The sequence below is a fragment of the Pecten maximus genome, chromosome 2, assembly GCF_902652985.1.
Source record: "Pecten maximus chromosome 2, xPecMax1.1, whole genome shotgun sequence".
Lineage (NCBI taxonomy): Eukaryota > Metazoa > Mollusca > Bivalvia > Pectinida > Pectinidae > Pecten > Pecten maximus.
Window position 1 is genome coordinate 2,900,294 of NC_047016.1, and position 18,767 is coordinate 2,919,060.

The window sequence follows — 18,767 nt, forward strand, 5'->3', positions numbered from 1 at the left end:
AGGGTTACAAACAGCGGAAATCGGTAACCACACGTGGAGCAGAGAACGTTCCTAAAGTCCAACAGATAATCCTCTACGATTTTGATGCCTCGAAAGAAGCCTTTCAGTTCAAAGCAAAAGAAGTTTCAATTGCAAGATAAGCGTCAAAGAAAGAAGGAATGTATGTCATCGCTATCTTAAATCAGGCATGCGCGCACCTGTCAGTGTCCGGGGGAAATTTAAAATGACATTTAAGTTCACTAACTTACAATTTACTTGTTTGATCTGGGTCATCTCCTCCCTTCATTATAGACATTGTAAATACTGAGAAAGTCTATACACCAACAACATCATTGTTTCTTTTGGGAAACCCGAGTTTATAGGCTGAATATATATAGAAATTTCAGTTTTACTCGAAAATTCCATGAAACTGTTCAGAATAAACGTCAAAATCTTCAATCTTCATGATGTTGTCAAAGGAGATTAAAACTTGGTAGAATAGAAATAATGACCCGGGTTTAATAAAAATTCTTTAACTGAAGTAAATTCATAAGCTTAAAATTTTCCAAATGAATTAAAGCATTAAAGAATAAAATCTTAGTTAATGATCAAACCTTACGTAGGCTTCCTTATTAATCTGGTGGGGCAGTTTCCTATGGAATATTTTAAGTCCAAGAACTTATTTAAATGATATTGATGAAACGGACTCCTGAAATATGAACAAAATGCTGTTACAAATTATCGGTAAACATTGTTGGCCCTTGCATGTACTTATTACTGCATGCATGGGTATCTGAAACATTATAGTCCTGAGTAATAGCTGGGTTTCATGCGTGGTGTTGTAAATGCATTTGATCAGTTAGCTTTCATAGTTGGAAAATGTGGAAAAAATGCAATGATTGATACTATTATGAATTAAAAATCAGGGAAAACACATTTCTGCTGATAGTCCTGACAGGAATCAAATCCACATCAACCAGCTGGTCGTTTATTTATATGTTTTTGTTGAAATTCTGCATTATAAATTGTTACATAACATTTTCTCCAGGTTGAAAAATATGGTTTATGTCAGGATTTTTCGTAACACAACCAATGAATGTTTATATGTGACTAGTTGTCACCTTCATTAGACATAATGACCAGGCAGCACACACGTGTAAAACGTGTACAAGTTGTCTTCAAAACTCTTAGATCAGTGTAGATTTCGACCTTCATGCACAATACTATGCTGTAGTATATAATTGGTCTAAAAATGAATTGATTCGTTACTCAAGCCTAGGTAATACCTATTCATATTTGTGAGAGTCTTTATGTGCCCCCTCGTCTCAATTTAGTACTGACCCACTGCAGCGTATCCAGATGGCTTCTTTTATTTGCCGCTTCCCCTGTCCAATACTTTGGAGTTTTCCCAGTCGATCACATGGTTTTTCTGTGTGGTGGGACTGTAACAGCTTATTTATAGATCTGGGACTATGACTGGTTTCTTTGTTATCAGGTAAATTTCTTACCAGGTATAAGGCAAATTAAGAGTAGCGAATCTAGTCATTTTGGTCCAATTATGTAAGCATAGTATTGTACATGATAGCTGAAATCGACATCAATCTTTGAGTTTTGAAGACAACTCATACACGTTATACACCTTTGTGTACAGAAAAATATGCTGATACCATGATCGACGTACACAATGTACTATATAGTTACCGTGGCAGCATGGTACCACGACATACACACTGTACTATATAGTTACCGTGGCAGCATGGTACCAGGACATACACAATGTACTATATAGTTACCGTGACAGCATGGTACCAGGATGTACACAATGTACTATATAGTTACCGTGGCAGCATGGTACCACGACATACACAATGTACTATATAGTTACTGTGACATACACACTGTACTATATAGTTACCGTGACATACACAATGTACTATATAGTTACTGTGACATACACAATGTACTATATAGTTACCGTGACAGCATGGTACCAATTAAAGTTCAATTTTCTAACACAAAAGAGTTCTTTGATTATTAGGGCAATTGCTTGATTCAACATAATATGTAATTTTTAGCCACTCATGATGAAAATGATCCTGAGTATGAAGAGCTGGAGGTCAATGTCAAAGGTCAGGATCCATCACAGCCTCAGAAAAGTGTGAGGAAAGGCAAATCAGGAGTTGACAGGAGAAATAACCCTAACAGGTAAACAGTTGCACCTCTATGGGCTCACACTAACAGGTAAACAGTTAAACCACTATGGACTCATCACCCTAACAGGTAAATAGTTACACCACTATGGGCTCACACTAACAGGTAAACAGTTACATCACTATGGGCTCATCACCCTAACAGGTAAACAGTTACACGACTATGGGCTCACACTAACAGGTAAACAGTTACACGACTATGGGCTCACCCTGACAAGTAAACAGGTACATAGCTATGGGCTCACCCTAACAGGTAAACAGGTACATAGCTATGGGCTCACACTAACAGGTAAACAGTTACACGACTATGGGCTCACCCCAACAGGTAAACACTTACACCACTATAGGCTCACCCTGACAGGTAAACAGTTACACCACTATGGGCTCACCCTAACAGGTAAACAGTTACACGACTATGGGCTCACACTAACAGGTAAACAGGTACACCACTATGGACTCACCCTAACAGGTAAACACTTACACCACTATGGGCTCACCCTAACAGGTAAACAGTTACACCACTATGGGCTCACCCTAACAGGTAAACAGTTACACCACTATGGACTCACCCTAACAGGTAAATAGTTACATCACTATGGGCTCACCCTAACAGGTAAATAGTTACACCACTATGGGCTCACCCTGACAGGTAAACAGTTGAACCTCTATGGGCTCATAATGATACATAGACCCCTAGTTTACACTAAAAGATAAAATAGAAACAGATAAAGTCTGTATAGTAACATAGTCCCTGCACATATGTATTCCACCATATCGAGGTACACCGAGTCCCTGCACATATGTATTCCACCATATCGAGGTACACCGAGTCCCTGCACATATGTATTCCACCATATCGAGGTACACTGAGTCCCTGCACATATGTATTCCACCATATCGAGGTACACCGAGTCCCTCCACATATGTATTCCACCATATCGAGGTACACCGAGTCCCTCCACATATGTATTTCACCATATCGAGGTACACCGAGTCCCTGCACATATGTATTCCACCATATCGAGGTGCACCGAGTCCCTGCACATATGTATTCCACCATATCGAGGTACACCGAGTCCCTGCACATATGTATTCCACCATATCGAGGTGCACCGAGTCCCTCCACATATGTATTCCACCATATCGAGGTACACCGAGTCCCTCCACATATGTATTCCACCATATCGAGGTGCACCGAGTCCCTGCACATATGTATTCCACCATATCGAGGTACACCGAGTCCCTGCACATATGTATTCCACCATATCGAGGTACATCGAGTCCCTGCACATATGTATTCCACCATATCGAGGTACACCGAGTCCCTGCACATATGTATTCCACCATATCGAGGTACACCGAGTCCCTGTACATATGTATTCCACCATATCGAGGTACACCGAGTCCCTGCACATATGTATTCCAACATATCGAGGTACACCGAGTCCTTGCACATATGTATTCCCCACCATATCGAGGTACACCGTTGTTATATGGCATATCTTCTGAAATCATTCCAGGTTGAATCACAGCTATTTCCAATTATCAAGGTCGTTTGTGTTACAACTGACTGGATCCTACAAGGTCTCTCCATCTCTGTTCTCAAGGTCACATCAAGAGGTTACATCAACTTGTAGGTAGCTACATCTGAACACATAGTCCACTTCTGTATTTTGGCACGCAGCCTCATGGACACGGTCCACAGAACACAGCTTCATGGACAGAGAAAATAATGCCTCATAAAACAGCTTCAAAGCACACTGCTTACAATTTATATATACAGGCACACAGTCAGCACTAAGCACCCAGCTGATACATATTGACAATGGAGTTCAGACACACAGCCTTCCCATCACCCAGCTATCCATGTAGATATTTCTAGGAAATTCTTAGCACCCAGCTATTATCAGGGCTTTTTTGTGGGCTTTTTGGGGCTGTTAATTGGCCCCATTCCCAATTGAAATTATTTCATATTTAAGTCAAACTTCCAAAATTTGCAGTTTACTCATGAAAAAAGTTTTTCCCAATTTTCTTCCCAAAATGAGAGAAAAAGGCCCCATCCTAAACCAGTGAGAAAAAGCCCTGATTATATAGTGTTGAGGCCTAGACTACAACCTTTACTGTCTAAGTTCTGTCTTGTAACTACCCCACCTTACCTTGCATACCTCATACCTTTAATGCATCCCTAGAATGTGTTCCTCAGTTCCTTACCTGAACTACTCGAGACATTTACAGTTCCAACACTGGTCAAAGCAGTTTTTCAGACTTATACCTGGGTGACAGCATGTGCATTTCACATTTATGAATGAACTGTTGTGGTTGAGAAACCTCAATACTGCAGTAAAATATAATACAGTAGTATAGGGTATCTTGACAACCTTTAATCTAATTTGAAAAAACTTAATTTCAATCCACTTGGCAAGATTTAGTATGTTGTATTCTGATATAACTCTTGTTATCTTTTTACAATTAACAGATATCGTCTGCAGTTTTTTAAAGAGAGTAATGAAGAGATTGATAGAAGAAAGAAACTAGCGAGACGATCTTTACGTCGTATCCCTGAGGTAAAATAGATATTTAAACTTACAACAATTTACTGGCCAACTAGGTATTGTAGACAGTAGGATCCATCAGTCTTTCCTTTGTGGCATGACCAATCTCTGTAAAGGACATCATGCAGAGGGAAACTATTTGTATAAGGACAGCAAAGAAAAACTTTTTGTACATGGGGGGAGGCAAAGGAAAGCCATTTGTACAAGAGAATTACAGGAAAGCTATTTGTACAGAGGGTCAAAATCAAGCTATTTGTACAAGAGAATTACAGGAAAGCTATTTGTACAGAGGGTCAAAATCAAGCTATTTGTACAAGAGAATTACAGGAAAGCTACATATGTATTTGTTCAGAGGGTCAAAATCAATTTAAGTTATTTGTACAAGAGAATTACAGGAAAGCTATTTGTACAGGGGGATCAAAGGAAAACTCCTTGTATTCTTTGTGGGTTGGAATATGATAATGAAATGTGTACTCAGTGTGAGATGTACAATGTATGATATTGTAGGATGCGCTGGAGGTGAATATCGACCAGGTATACCAGCCTGGGTCTGTCCTTGACCTCCCCAGACGACCCCCGTGGGACTACTCTCTAACTAAAGCCCAGTTAGAGGCCAGTGAACAGAAGTACTTTCAGGTAAGTTCACCAAGACAGCTGGACATTGTATAGAAAGTGATGTTTGTTACACTCACTAATCTGTTAATCGTAACAGCTGGACATTGTATAGAGAGTGATGTTTGTTACACTCACTAATATGTTAATCGTTACAGCTGGACATTGTATAGAGAGTGATGTTTGTTACACTCACTAATGGACATTGTATAGAGAATGATGTTTGTTACACTCACTAATATGTTAATCAGTGTCCTTCCCTATTGTTGGCAAAAGGATTTTATATTTATAAAACTATAGCCCTACAAGTCCTGCTACAAGCTGACAACATTAAGAAGACTATTATGGGATGTTCACACATTGGATTTACATAGCTGATGATGTCACAGGTCTTTGGTACTTTCAGGAAATGTATACAGTTTAAAACTTTAAAAATCTCTGACTACATTTTGTTCAGTTATAAAATATGAACATTATTTTCATACAACAATTGCAAAAAAAATGTGATATTAATCATACTTGTTGGCCCGGATAGAAAAGTTTGAGATCTTTCTTCGAGAGTACTGAGAGAGTACTGAGAGTACCCAAAGTACCAAGAGTAACCAGAAAAAAACATGTGATTAGTTATAGACAGGCTACCCCATTACTTCTTAAGTTGAATCATAATGTACTGTCCTTATACAAGTGGGCTGGCAGTTAATCTTAGATTTTGTAAAAAGAATCTAAACAAAAAAGAAATCTGTTCAGACATTTTGGTTTAAATCCTTATTATCTGTTTGATACATTCCAGGACTACACAGAGGCAATCTTTGACAAGTTCCCTCCGGACCAACTGAGCTACTTTGAGTTGAATTTAGAAACTTGGCGGCAGTTATGGCGAGTGTTAGAGATGTCAGATGTTCTGCTGCTTATTCTGGACATCCGGTATCCGGTATGTAATCAGTCTAGTGATTGTGATCTTAATAAAGCTTCAACCTGTCTAAGTCTTTAAGAATACTGAACAACCTCCCTAGTCTTTGAGGTTGCTAAACCTCTAGACTTACTCTCGGAACAAAGTATACTGTAAAATATAAAGAATAGTGTGTTCTATTGATGATTAAAAAATCAAGGCAGACACTACTTATTCTACAAAATATACACTTTTGATTCTTCTGTAAATATCTTCAGAAATAATGTACAGAGATTAGAGATGTATTAGGCAGACAGCTTGATTTGATAATTACCACACACTGACCACATGGGTATGGGAGTAATACATATGTAGCGTATTTGTCTTCCCTACATGGTGCTAGAGGTGTTTTCTGCAGGCAAAGCCCAAGGATAATAACTTCAGCTTGAAATAGCCAGGTGATGTTTCATTGCTTGTCATTATAAAGTTCCGATACATCTTAAACAGAGCTTTTGTTTCTCAGGTTTTACACATGTCGCCAGCCTTGTACCATACGGTGACACACGAACTTGGCAAGTCTATCATCATCATCCTAAACAAAATCGACCTGGCACCACCCTCTCTGGTCATTGCATGGAAACATTTCTTACAGGAAAAATACAAAAAAGTCCACATAGTCTTGTTTACATCCTATCCAAACGAGGCTCTGGCAGAGGGAGGTGATGAAAGAAAAGGTGAGTGTTCTGACAGAGGATGTGTATTCAGAAAACGATGAGTGTGAATGTTCAACAAGTAGGTGTTCATTGACAAATAGAAGGTGAGTGTTCAGATAAAAGTTAGGTGTTTGGTCAGATCAGAGTATATACATGTAATGTATTGTAGCTATATTTTTGTATTAATGTATTGTAGCTATATTTTTGTATTAATGTATTGTAGCTATATTTTTGTATTAATGTATTGTAGCTATATTTTTGTATTAATGTATTGTAGCTATATTTTTGCATTAATGTATTGTAGCTAAAATGAGACGTAAGCGTGGAGGCGGAGCCTGGACCAGGGCTATGGGTCAGGGTCAGCTACTGGAGGTGTGTAAGAATATTGTCGGTGACAAAGGTCAGTAAACAGGTGTCACAAAAAATATTGTGGTAAAAGTTGTCTCCAATCTTTACTTTGTATCACTGAAGTGGACATGTAACTGTTGTCAGTCGAAAATTCAGACATCAATATACTGTTAACATATATATCTTAGTGGTAATTTTATTTTAGTGTTTTCGAAGTGAAAGTATTCTGCAAACTTATGACGGCACTAATTGTAATTTCTGTAAATTGTTTTCTACATGAAGTACTGGGGAGGTGATAATTTATCAAAGTTTTAAGTTATTTGAATCCCTTTATGTGCTTAAATCTGAGTGCTCCAATATATAAATGTTTACAGTATGTGGTCATCATAAAGGTGTCATTTGCCTGCCATAGAAATGATATGTTAATTATTCAACTTAGGTTAAAAGAGCAAGATATATGCTGTTTAGTTTCAGATTACTCTTCTCAATAAACTTATGATTATAATCTTATAGCTAGAGGACTAGATGACAATTCTATTGACTTTCAAATTGAGGAAACTAGGGGAAATTTTAAAAGATAGTGTATGAAATCTCCTCATCTGTATATTCCTGAAATATTTTGTTAGTAGACAATTCACTTGTAAGTTTTAATATAATGTTGTGTCTATTGTTCTATTGGTGGTGAATTCCAGTTGATCTGAGTAGTTGGCATGACAAACTTGTCTCAGCTCCTGATGCTGTGAAGGAGGAAGATGTAACAGACAGTTCAGCTGGGCTACAGGACACTTCCTACAAACAACGGAGTACAACAACTCGGTTCCAAAATGGAGTCCTCACCATCGGTTGTGTTGGTAAGGATGAAGTAAATAAATAATTGGTGATGTACTTTTTATCAGGAAAGAAGTATTTCTGTGTTGAAGGCAAATAAACCACTGTTTATTGTCTTAATATGGAAAGAAACTTTTGTGTTTTCTGGTCTATATTAAAGTTTAAATAAAGAAACTGTACCAGTTGTGTTTCTGGTCTACCGATTTTAGAGAATGAAACTGTTGTGTTTTCTAGTCTATCTTAAAGTTTAAATAAAGAAACTAATGTGTTTCTGGTCTACCGATTTTAAAAATCAAGGATGTTTATGATTCCAGGCTATCCTAATGTGGGTAAATCTTCCCTGTTGAATGGTCTGGTGGGTAAAAAAGTAAGTATTGTGTGTTGGTTATTTAAGTCAGACCATTATGGTCCCTTTTAAATCATATGTTCTGTTTTGTTGATTTTAATAGTTTTCATTTTGTCAGTAGTGTCAGTAATATTTTCGTGTTTGCTTTTGAATTATTAGCTAAAATACAATTATTGTTTGATTTTTATTTAATTTTCCCTTCAGGTGGTCAGTGTGTCTAGAACCCCTGGGCATACCAAACATTTTCAGACCATCTTTCTGACCCAAACAGTGAAGTTGTGTGACTGTCCAGGTCTAGTGTTTCCTTCACTCATCGACAAATCTCTACAGGTGAGTCAGGGGGATGTGATATACCTTCTGACCTTGTATAATTACTACAGGTGAGTCAGGGGATGTGATATACCTTCTGACCTTGTATAATTACTATAGGCGAGTCAGGGGATGTGATATACCTTCTGACCTTGTATAATCTGTACAGGTGAGGAGAGGGGATGTGATCTATCTTCTGACCTTGTATAATTACTATAGGCGAGTCAGGGGGATGTGATATACCTTCTGACCTTGTATAATTACTACAGGTGAGGAGAGGGGATGTGATATATCTTCTGACCTTGTATAATCACTACAGGTGAGTCAGGGGGATGTGATATATATTCTGACCTTGTATAATCTGTACAGGTGAGTCAGGGGGATGTGATATACCTTCTGACCTTGTATAATTACTACAGGTGAGTTAGGGGGATGTGATATATCTTCTGACCTTGTATAATCACTACAGGTGAGTCAGGGGGATGTGATATACCTTCTGACCTTGTATAATCACTACAGGTGAGTCAGGGGGATGTGATATATCTTCTGACCTTGTATAATCACTACAGGTGAGTCAGGGGGATGTGATATACCTTCTGACCTTGTATAATAACTACAGGTGAGTCAGGGGGATGTGATATATCTTCTGACCTTGTATAATCACTACAGGTGAGTCAGGGGGATGTGATATACCTTCTGACCTTGTATAATTACTACAGGTGAGTTAGGGGGATGTGATATATTTTCTGACCTTGTATAATCACTACAGGTGAGTCAGGGGGATGTGATATACCTTCTGACCTTGTATAATCACTACAGGTGAGTCAGGGGGATGTGATATATCTTCTGACCTTGTATAATCACTACAGGTGAGTCAGGGGGATGTGATATACCTTCTGACCTTGTATAATCACTACAGGTGAGTCAGGGGGATGTGATATATCTTCTGACCTTGTATAATCACTACAGGTGAGTCAGGGGGATGTGATATACCTTCTGACCTTGTATAATCTGTACAGGTGAGTCAGGGGGATGTGATATATCTTCTGACCTTGTATAATCTGTACAGGTGAGGAGAGGGGATGTGATATACCTTCTGACCTTGTATAATAACTACAGGTGAGTCAGGGGGATGTGATATATCTTCTGACCTTGTATAATCTGTACAGGTGAGGAGAGGGGATGTGATATACCTTCTGACCTTGTATAATCACTACAGGTGAATCAGGGGGATGTGATATATCTTCTGACCTTGTATAATCACTACAGGTGAATCAGGGGGATGTGATATATCTTCTGACCTTGTATAATCACTACAGGTGAGGAGAGGGGATGTGATATATAACTGACATTTAGATCTCATTTGCAAAAAAAAAATGAAAGGCTAATTATCAGGGTAAAGAGAGAAAAAACAACTTTTTTCTAGATGCTGGAATGTTACGAGGGTGAAATGTGGCTTTTGACAATTCTCAGAATGCTGGGAAAATACAAGTGAATTGATTGACTTAAAAGTGCCCTGTCTTTCATGTGCTTGTTTTGACTGTAATATTTATTCCAGTACACTAAATTCTACTTTAATATTTATCGAAGTACATTTGTTTAGATACTGGCCGGTATTTATCCCATCGCACAAGTACGGGAACCATACTCTCCTTTGGGCTTTCTGGCAGAGAGGGTAGACATTGTGAAACAACTTCGTCTCAAACATCCAGATTGTCAGGCATCGTCCCAAGTTTGGAGTGCATATGATATTTGTCAAGGTCAGTTCGAATTATATTATATGTCAGTTTTACCACTGTTTTAAAATGTAAGCAGCTTATTGCTCAAGGATAAAATTGCGAAGTATAAAAGGTTATCACTCGGATTAAATTCTAGTATCACTAAGTTAATCATTAGAAGCTGTTGGTGTGTAAATTACATATGGCCAAGGGAAATAACATTATGATAATATGCATTTTCAATATTTTAGCCTGGGCTGAAAAACGTGGATTCCTTACAGCAAAGACAGGCAGACCTGATCTATACAGGGCGGCGAATAATCTGCTGAGAATGGGACTAGATGGTCGTCTGTGTTTGTGTCTCAGACCCCCAGGGTACACTGACAACAAAGGTATGTACCTCAGACCCCCAGGGTACACTGACAACAAAGGTATGTACCTCAGACCCCCAGGGTATACTGACAACAAAGGTTTGTACCTCAGACCCCCAGGGTACACTGACAACAAAGGTATGTACCTCAGACCCCCAGGGTACACTGACAACAAAGGTTTGTACCTCAGACCCCCGGGGTACACTGACAACAAAGATATGTACCTCAGACCTCCAGGGTACACTGACAACAAAGGTATGTACCTCAGTCCCACAGGGTACACTGACAACAAAGGTATGTACCTCAGACCGCCAGGGTACACTGACAACAAAGGTATGTACCTCAGACCCCCAGGGTACACTGACAACAAAGGTTTGTACCTCAGACCCTCAGGGTACACTGACAACAAAGGTATGTACCTCAGACCCCCAGGCTACACTGACAACAAAGATATGTACCTCAGACCCCCAGGCTACACTGACAACAAAGGTATGTACCTCAGACCCCCAGGCTACACTGACAACAAAGGTATGTACCTCAGACCCCCAGGGTATACTGACAACAAAGGTTTGTACCTCAGACCCTCAGGGTACACTGACAACAAAGGTATGTACCTCAGACCCCCAGGCTACACTGACAACAAAGGTATGTACCTCAGACCTCCAGGGTATACTGCTAAAAAAGGTATGTACCTCAGACCCCCAGGGTACACTGACAAGGTATGTACCTCAGACCCCCAGGGTACACTGACAAAAAAGGTATGTAATTCAGACCCACAGGGTACACTGACACCAAAGGTATGTACCTCAGACCCCCAGGGTACACTGACAACAAAGGTATGTACCTCAGACCCCCAGGATACACTGACACCAAAGGTATGTACCTCAGACCCCCAGGGTACACTGACAACAAAGGTATGTACCTCAGACCCCCAGGGTACACTGACAACAAAGGTATGTACCTCAGACCCCAAGGGTACACTGACAACAAAGGTATGTACCTCAGACCCCCAGGGTACACTGACAACAAAGGTATTTACCTCAGACCCCCAGGGTACACTGACAACAAAGGTATGTACCTCAGACCCCCAGGGTACACTGACAACAAAGGTATGTACCTCAGACCCAAACGGTACACTGACCACAAAGGTATGTACCTCAGACCTCAAGGGTACACTGACAAGGTATGTACCTCAGACCCCCAGGGTACACTGACAACAAAAGTATGTACCTCAGACCCAAAGGGTACACTGACAACAAAGGTATGTACCTCAGACCCCAAGGGTACACTGACAAGGTATGTACCTCAGACCCCCAGGGTACACTGACAAAAAAGGTATGTACCTCAGACCTCAAGGGTACACTGACAAGGTATGTACCTCAGACCCCCAGGGTACACTGACAACAAAGGTATGTACATCAGACCCCCAGGGTACACTGACAAAAAAGGTATGTACCTCAGACCCCAGGGTATACTGACAAAAAACAGATTAGTGGAATGATGAATTTTGGCACCAACGATATTGCTATAGAAGCCAATGTTGATTTAACTACAAAAGTGCCATCATAATTTAAGGTAAAGCTTCCCGAAAAAAAGCACGCTAAAATATATCGGTAAAATATTTATATACATGTGTTTACAGTACACAGTTTGGTTAGAACACTGGAGACAGGAGTAGAGCCTAAAAGGGGGATCTTTGCTGAAATTTTGCCTTAAAACACTATTCCTCCTAAATGCCTGATTGTTTGACAACCAGATCTGGTCTGAAATGTTATTAGGGGAGGGAATCATAATTTATGTAAATGAGGTTTGAGCCCTGGTTGGACAGAACAGTGGGACCTTAAATAGGGAAAGTTGCTGAAATTTGGTTTTGAATTATTTTAATGACTACACTGAGAAGTATATATGCAATTTGTTATTGATATATGTCAGAAAGTTATCCTTAGATCATATGATGTACATGTATGTTTTAACCGATGCTACCATCACAAGAAATGGCAGCTGCAACTTTTTATGACATTGAAATGTTGAATCAGGAAGTGTACAGTCTACATACTTTAAGGTTTGTTATTAAAGCGTTATTGTGTTTTGTTTTTTCAGGCCACTGGGAACAACATCAAGAAACACTCCAACTTATCAGTGATTTGGAGTGTTATACAGTCAATGAAGACATGTCTGATGGAGAAGACGAGTATAGCGATGAGGAATTAGCACATTTAGCTCGGGAAAATGATTCAGGTGATGAAGAAGAAAGTGAGGAAGAAGATGAGGAAAATGAGGATGGAACCAAATATGTATCCAATAATCCTTTTGCATTGTTAGATGATGGTGACTGAAGTTTCACTCTGGGATGACCACTGGCTGATATTGTGAGGGAAAATGAACCCTTTGTTTTAATGAATCTTATCTGTATTAGGCAAGTTTTTCTTCAGGTAAAGTTGGCTCAGTCATTATGTATTTTCCATTGATACATTTTAAGTTACATGTACATTTCAGTTGTTACTTATCAATATTGGAGATTAATGAATCCAAATAGAATGACTTATGTACAACATGTAACAACTATTCAAAACTTCCATGCAGTGTATAACAAGAATGTACACACATGTATATGATATATATCAAGGTACCATGTAACAATATCAACTTTGTTTAGTACTGAACCCAAATTCTTCCAATGTTTGCATTTTTTCCAATTAAACGAAACCCTTTCGTTAAACCCCATTTAATAGAGTAAAAAGAGATAGAAGATTGAAGTAGCTATATCCTGATGTGACAGCTATAGGGAGGTACATGTAGGGGGTTGGCCCTGTTGTGACGGCTATAGGGAGGTACATGTAGGGGGTTGGCCCTGTTTTGACAGCTATAGGAATGTAATATATTGATGTGTTACCATCCTCTGTCTATAAACAATGTTACATGTGGGTGTGTTACATTTACCAACCTCTGTCTATAAACAATGTTACATATGGAGTGTGTTACATTTACCAACCTCTGTCTATAAACAATGTTACATATGGAGTGTGTTACATTTACCAACCTCTGTCTATAAACAATGTTACATATGGAGAGTGTTACCAACCTCTGTCTATAAACAATGTTACATGTGGGTGTGTTACATTTACCAACCTCTGTCTATAAACAATGTTACATATGGAGTGTGTTACATTTACCAACCTCTGTCTATAAACAATGTTACATATGGAGAGTGTTACCAACCTCTGTCTATAAACAATGTTACATGTGGGTGTGTTACATTTACCAACCTCTGTCTATAAACAATGTTACATATGGAGTGTGTTACATTTACCAACCTCTGTCTATAAACAATGTTACATATGGAGTGTGTTACATTTACCAACCTCTGTCTATAAACAATGTTACATATGGAGTGTGTTACCAACCTCTGTCTATAAACAATGTTACATATGGAGTGTGTTACATTTACCAACCTCTGTCTATAAACCATGTTACATGTGGAGTGTGTTACCAACCTCTGTCTATAAACAATGTTACATATGGAGTGTGTTACATTTACCAACCTCTGTCTATAAACAATGTTACATATGGAGTGTGTTACATTTACCAACCTCTGTCTATAAACAATGTTACATATGGAGTGTGTTACATTTACCAACCTCTGTCTATAAACAATGTTACATATGGAGTGTGTTACATTTACCAACCTCTGTCTATAAACAATGTTACATATGGAGTGTGTTACCAACCTCTGTCTATAAACAATGTTACATATGGAGTGTGTTACCATCCTCTGTCTATAAATAATGTTACATATGGAGTGTGTTACATTTACCAACCTCTGTCTATAAACAATGTTACATATGGAGTGTGTTACATTTACCAACCTCTGTCTATAAACAATGTTACATATGGAGAGTGTTACCAACCTCTGTCTATAAACAATGTTACATATGGAGTGTGTTACCAACCTCTGTCTATAAACAATGTTACATATGGAGTGTGTTACATTTACCAACCTCTGTCTATAAACCATGTTACATATGGAGTGTGTTACCAACCTCTGTCTATAAACAATGTTACATATGGAGTGTGTTACATTTACCAACCTCTGTCTATAAACAATGTTACATATGGAGTGTGTTACATTTACCAACCTCTGTCTATAAACAATGTTACATATGGGTGTGTTACCATCCTCTGTCTATAAACAATGTTACATATGGAGTGTGTTACATTTACCATCCTCTGTCTATAAACAATGTTACATGTGGGTGTGTTACCAACCTCTGTCTATAAACAATGTTACATATGGAGTGTGTTACCAACCTCTGTCTATAAACAATGTTACATATGGAGTGTGTTACATTTACCAACCTCTGTCTATAAACAATGTTACATATGGAGTGTGTTACATTTACCAACCTCTGTCTATAAACAATGTTACATGTGGAGTGTGTTACCAACCTCTGTCTATAAACAATGTTACATATGGAGTGTGTTACATTTACCAACCTCTGTCTATAAACAATGTTACATATGGAGTGTGTTACATTTACCAACCTCTGTCTATAAACAATGTTACATATGGAGTGTGTTACATTTACCAACCTCTGTCTATAAACAATGTTACATATGGAGTGTGTTACATTTACCAACCTCTGTCTATAAACAATGTTACATATGGAGTGTGTTACATTTACCAACCTCTGTCTATAAACAATGTTACATATGGAGTGTGTTACATTTACCAACCTCTGTCTATAAACAATGTTACATGTGGAGTGTGTTACCAACCTCTGTCTATAAACAATGTTACATATGGAGTGTGTTACATTTACCAACCTCTGTCTATAAACAATGTTACATATGGAGAGTGTTACCAACCTCTGTCTATAAACAATGTTACATGTGGGTGTGTTACATTTACCAACCTCTGTCTATAAACAATGTTACATATGGAGTGTGTTACATTTACCAACCTCTGTCTATAAACAATGTTACATATGGAGTGTGTTACCATTCTGTTATTTGTTATAGAAATAAAACATCTGGTTTTATACACTGTTTTTATAGTCTGTGATATTGAGTTATTTATCTAATTATTAGAAGGAGTACACTTGTGACATTGGACACCAATAAGCCTCATTCCTGCCCACAAAATATACATATTCAAAGCCTTATTTAAAATGACTATCTTGTGTGACAGTCATGTTTGAGAATTTAGATTTGTTTTGGCATCAGTTAAGTGAAAAAGATACATTTTCATTTTAAGTATAGTTAACTGTACCAATTATCGACGTTTGGTAATATCAATATGGTGTTATACTAACCTGGTAGAATCAAATTTTGACTGAGGGCCAAGCCTGAGCTCAATATTTTAGATTCTACCTGGTCGGTATTACACCATAATGACCGAATCAATGGTCCTTAATTGTCATATTAGATATCAAACTTGTTTGCAAAAGTGAAGAATTGCATTATATTGATCTTGATAACAAAAAAATGAAACTTATATTGCTCTATATACTCTTAATTGTTTGGCTAACCAGACCAGGAATTGGAAAGCCTATCTGAATCATCAGCGTGATGTAATTAGATGTGCTGTTCAGAACCTGTCATCTCTGTTGATACCTACAATGTATATCAACTTTGAAATTCATAGTCCTCGCAATTTTAATAAACAAGTATGACATCTTATAGAACACTCTACAGACCTCCAAACTCTAGGAATGAGGTATGACATCTTATGTAACACTCTATAGACCTCCAAACTCTAGGAATGAAGTATGACATCTTATAGAACACTCTATAGACCTCCAAACTCTAGGAATGAGGTATGACATCTTATAGAACACTCTACAGACCTCCAAACTCTAGGAATGAAGTATGACATCTTATAGAACACTCTATAGACCTCCAAACTCTAGGAATGAAGTATGACATCTTATAGAACACTCTATAGACCTCCAAACTCTAGGAATGAGGTATGACATCTTATAGAACACTCTACAGACCTCCAAACTCTAGGAATGAAGTATGACATCTTATAGAACACTCTATAGACCTCCAAACTCTAGGAATGAAGTATGACATCTTATAGAACACTCTATAGACTTCCAAACTCTAAGAATGAAGTATGATATCATATAGAACACTCTATAGACCTCCAAACCCTAGGAATGAAGTATGACATCTTATAGAACACTCTACAGACCTCCAAACTCTAGGAATGAAGTATGACATCTTATAGAACATTCTATAGACCTCCAAACTCTAGGAATGAAGTATGATATCATATAGAACACTCTATAGACCTCCAAACTCTAGGAATGAAGTATGACATCTTATAGAACATTCTATAGACCTCCAAACTCTAGGAATGAAGTATGACATCTTATAGAACACTCTATAGACGTCCAAACTCTAGGAATGAAGTATGATATCATATAGAACACTCTACAGACCTCCAAACCCTAGGAATGAAGTATGACATCTTACAGAACACTCTATAGACCTCCAAACCCTAGGAATGAAGTATGACATCCTATAGAACACTCTATAGACCTCCAAACCCTAGGAATGAAGTATGACATCTTATAGAACACTCTACAGACCTCCAAACTCTAGGAATGAAGTATGACATCTTATAGAACATTCTATAGACCTCCAAACTCTAGGAATGAAGTATGATATCATATAGAACACTCTATAGACCTCCAAACTCTAGGAATGAAGTATGACATCTTATAGAACATTCTATAGACCTCCAAACTCTAGGAATGAAGTATGACATCTTATAGAACACTTTATAGACGTCCAAACTCTAGGAATGAAGTATGACATCTTATAGAACACTCTACAGACCTCCAAACTCTAGGAATGAAGTATGACATCTTATAGAACACTCTACAGACCTCCAAACTCTAGGAATGAAGTATGATACCATATAGAACACTTTATAGACCTCCAAACTCTAGGAATGAAGTATGACATCTTACAGAACACTATAGAGATAACAGTTGATTATTAGTGATATTATCATAAAGGGAGACTTAAATTACTTCAATATTCAGGGGCCGAGTGGTTAAGGTGTCCCGACACTTTATCACTAACCCTCCACCACTGGGTTGTGAGTTTGAAACCTACGTGGGGCAGTTGCCAGGTACTGACCGCTCCAAAACCTGGCACATCTTTAAATGACCCTGGCTGTTAATAGGACGTTAAACAAAAACAAACAAAAACAAACAAGCAATATTCCATGTATTCACAGACCATTACGAATCAATATATACACTGTATTATGGATATTCCTAATTGTAGTACTTATACCTTTAGAATGAAGGTATAGTTATATATATCCAAGATGATTACTATCAATTATTTAATACCAAACCCAGTAATCAACTGGCCAGTCAATTTGGAAAATTCTGTACAAGATGCAGTCAATTCCTTAACCAAATCTAGACTAGCATATGTGCTCCTGTTTAAATCTCTAGCAAATTACCATCCCTTCCCTTGGATGTAAATTGATATAAGAACCTTAATAAAATCAAGAAAAATGCAAGATCTTCTTCACAGGACTGGTACAAAATTGCCTAACAAATTTAATAGGACTGGTACAAAATGGTCTTAAGTATTCAAAGAGGGTGCCCGGTTGGCATAGGTTTTTTTTTGTTAAGGCTATAAAAAAAAATTCCCGGATCCGCTTGATATACTTACAGGTGTAGTATTCGACAGTAACCCTGTTTGGTAAGGACAAAATAAAACATTTCATCATAGGGGAAATATCTAACCATTTATATATATTTTATAAAAAAAAAATATCTTGCTAAAATTCATTTTCTACAGTTTTTGCATAGAAAATAATAAAAAGAAATGCACAGGTTTATCCTAATTCTCTTCAATAAAAT

At 37.9% G+C, this 18,767-nt stretch overlaps 2 protein-coding genes across 8 annotated transcripts; both read left to right on the plus strand.

The window, feature by feature from the left end:
- The first annotated feature begins 5 nt into the window (after nucleotides 1-5).
- Nucleotides 6-15,914, plus strand: LOC117345033 (guanine nucleotide-binding protein-like 1). Of its 4 annotated transcripts, none has more exons than XR_004536329.1 (14): nucleotides 6-160; nucleotides 2,055-2,184; nucleotides 4,666-4,753; nucleotides 5,249-5,377; nucleotides 6,144-6,284; nucleotides 6,766-6,976; nucleotides 7,260-7,355; nucleotides 7,996-8,154; nucleotides 8,446-8,498; nucleotides 8,682-8,807; nucleotides 10,390-10,546; nucleotides 10,756-10,896; nucleotides 12,976-14,308; nucleotides 14,400-15,914. XR_004536329.1 is itself a non-coding variant. In XM_033907966.1 (13 exons), exons 1-13 carry the CDS (start codon nucleotides 85-87, stop codon nucleotides 13,209-13,211), a joined length of 1,743 nt encoding a protein of 580 aa, XP_033763857.1. In that variant the 5' UTR covers nucleotides 6-84; the 3' UTR covers nucleotides 13,212-15,591. The 4 variants fall into 4 exon arrangements, 1 of the variants encoding a protein (XP_033763857.1); XR_004536328.1 differs by having other exon boundaries at nucleotides 14,358-15,591; XR_004536327.1 differs by having other exon boundaries at nucleotides 12,976-13,664; nucleotides 13,707-15,591.
- LOC117345047 lies at nucleotides 13,948-15,914 on the plus strand. Of its 4 annotated transcripts, none has more exons than XM_033908010.1 (3): nucleotides 13,948-14,763; nucleotides 14,848-15,033; nucleotides 15,075-15,914. In XM_033908010.1, the coding sequence occupies exons 1-3, from the start codon at nucleotides 13,973-13,975 to the stop codon at nucleotides 15,151-15,153; spliced, it is 1,056 nt and encodes a 351-aa protein (XP_033763901.1). In that variant the 5' UTR covers nucleotides 13,948-13,972; the 3' UTR covers nucleotides 15,154-15,914. The 4 variants fall into 4 exon arrangements, with proteins under 4 accessions (XP_033763901.1, XP_033763890.1, XP_033763895.1 ...); XM_033907999.1 differs by having other exon boundaries at nucleotides 13,948-14,259; nucleotides 14,302-15,033; XM_033908004.1 differs by having other exon boundaries at nucleotides 13,948-15,090; nucleotides 15,138-15,914.
- Nucleotides 15,915-18,767: the final 2,853 nt, after the last annotated feature.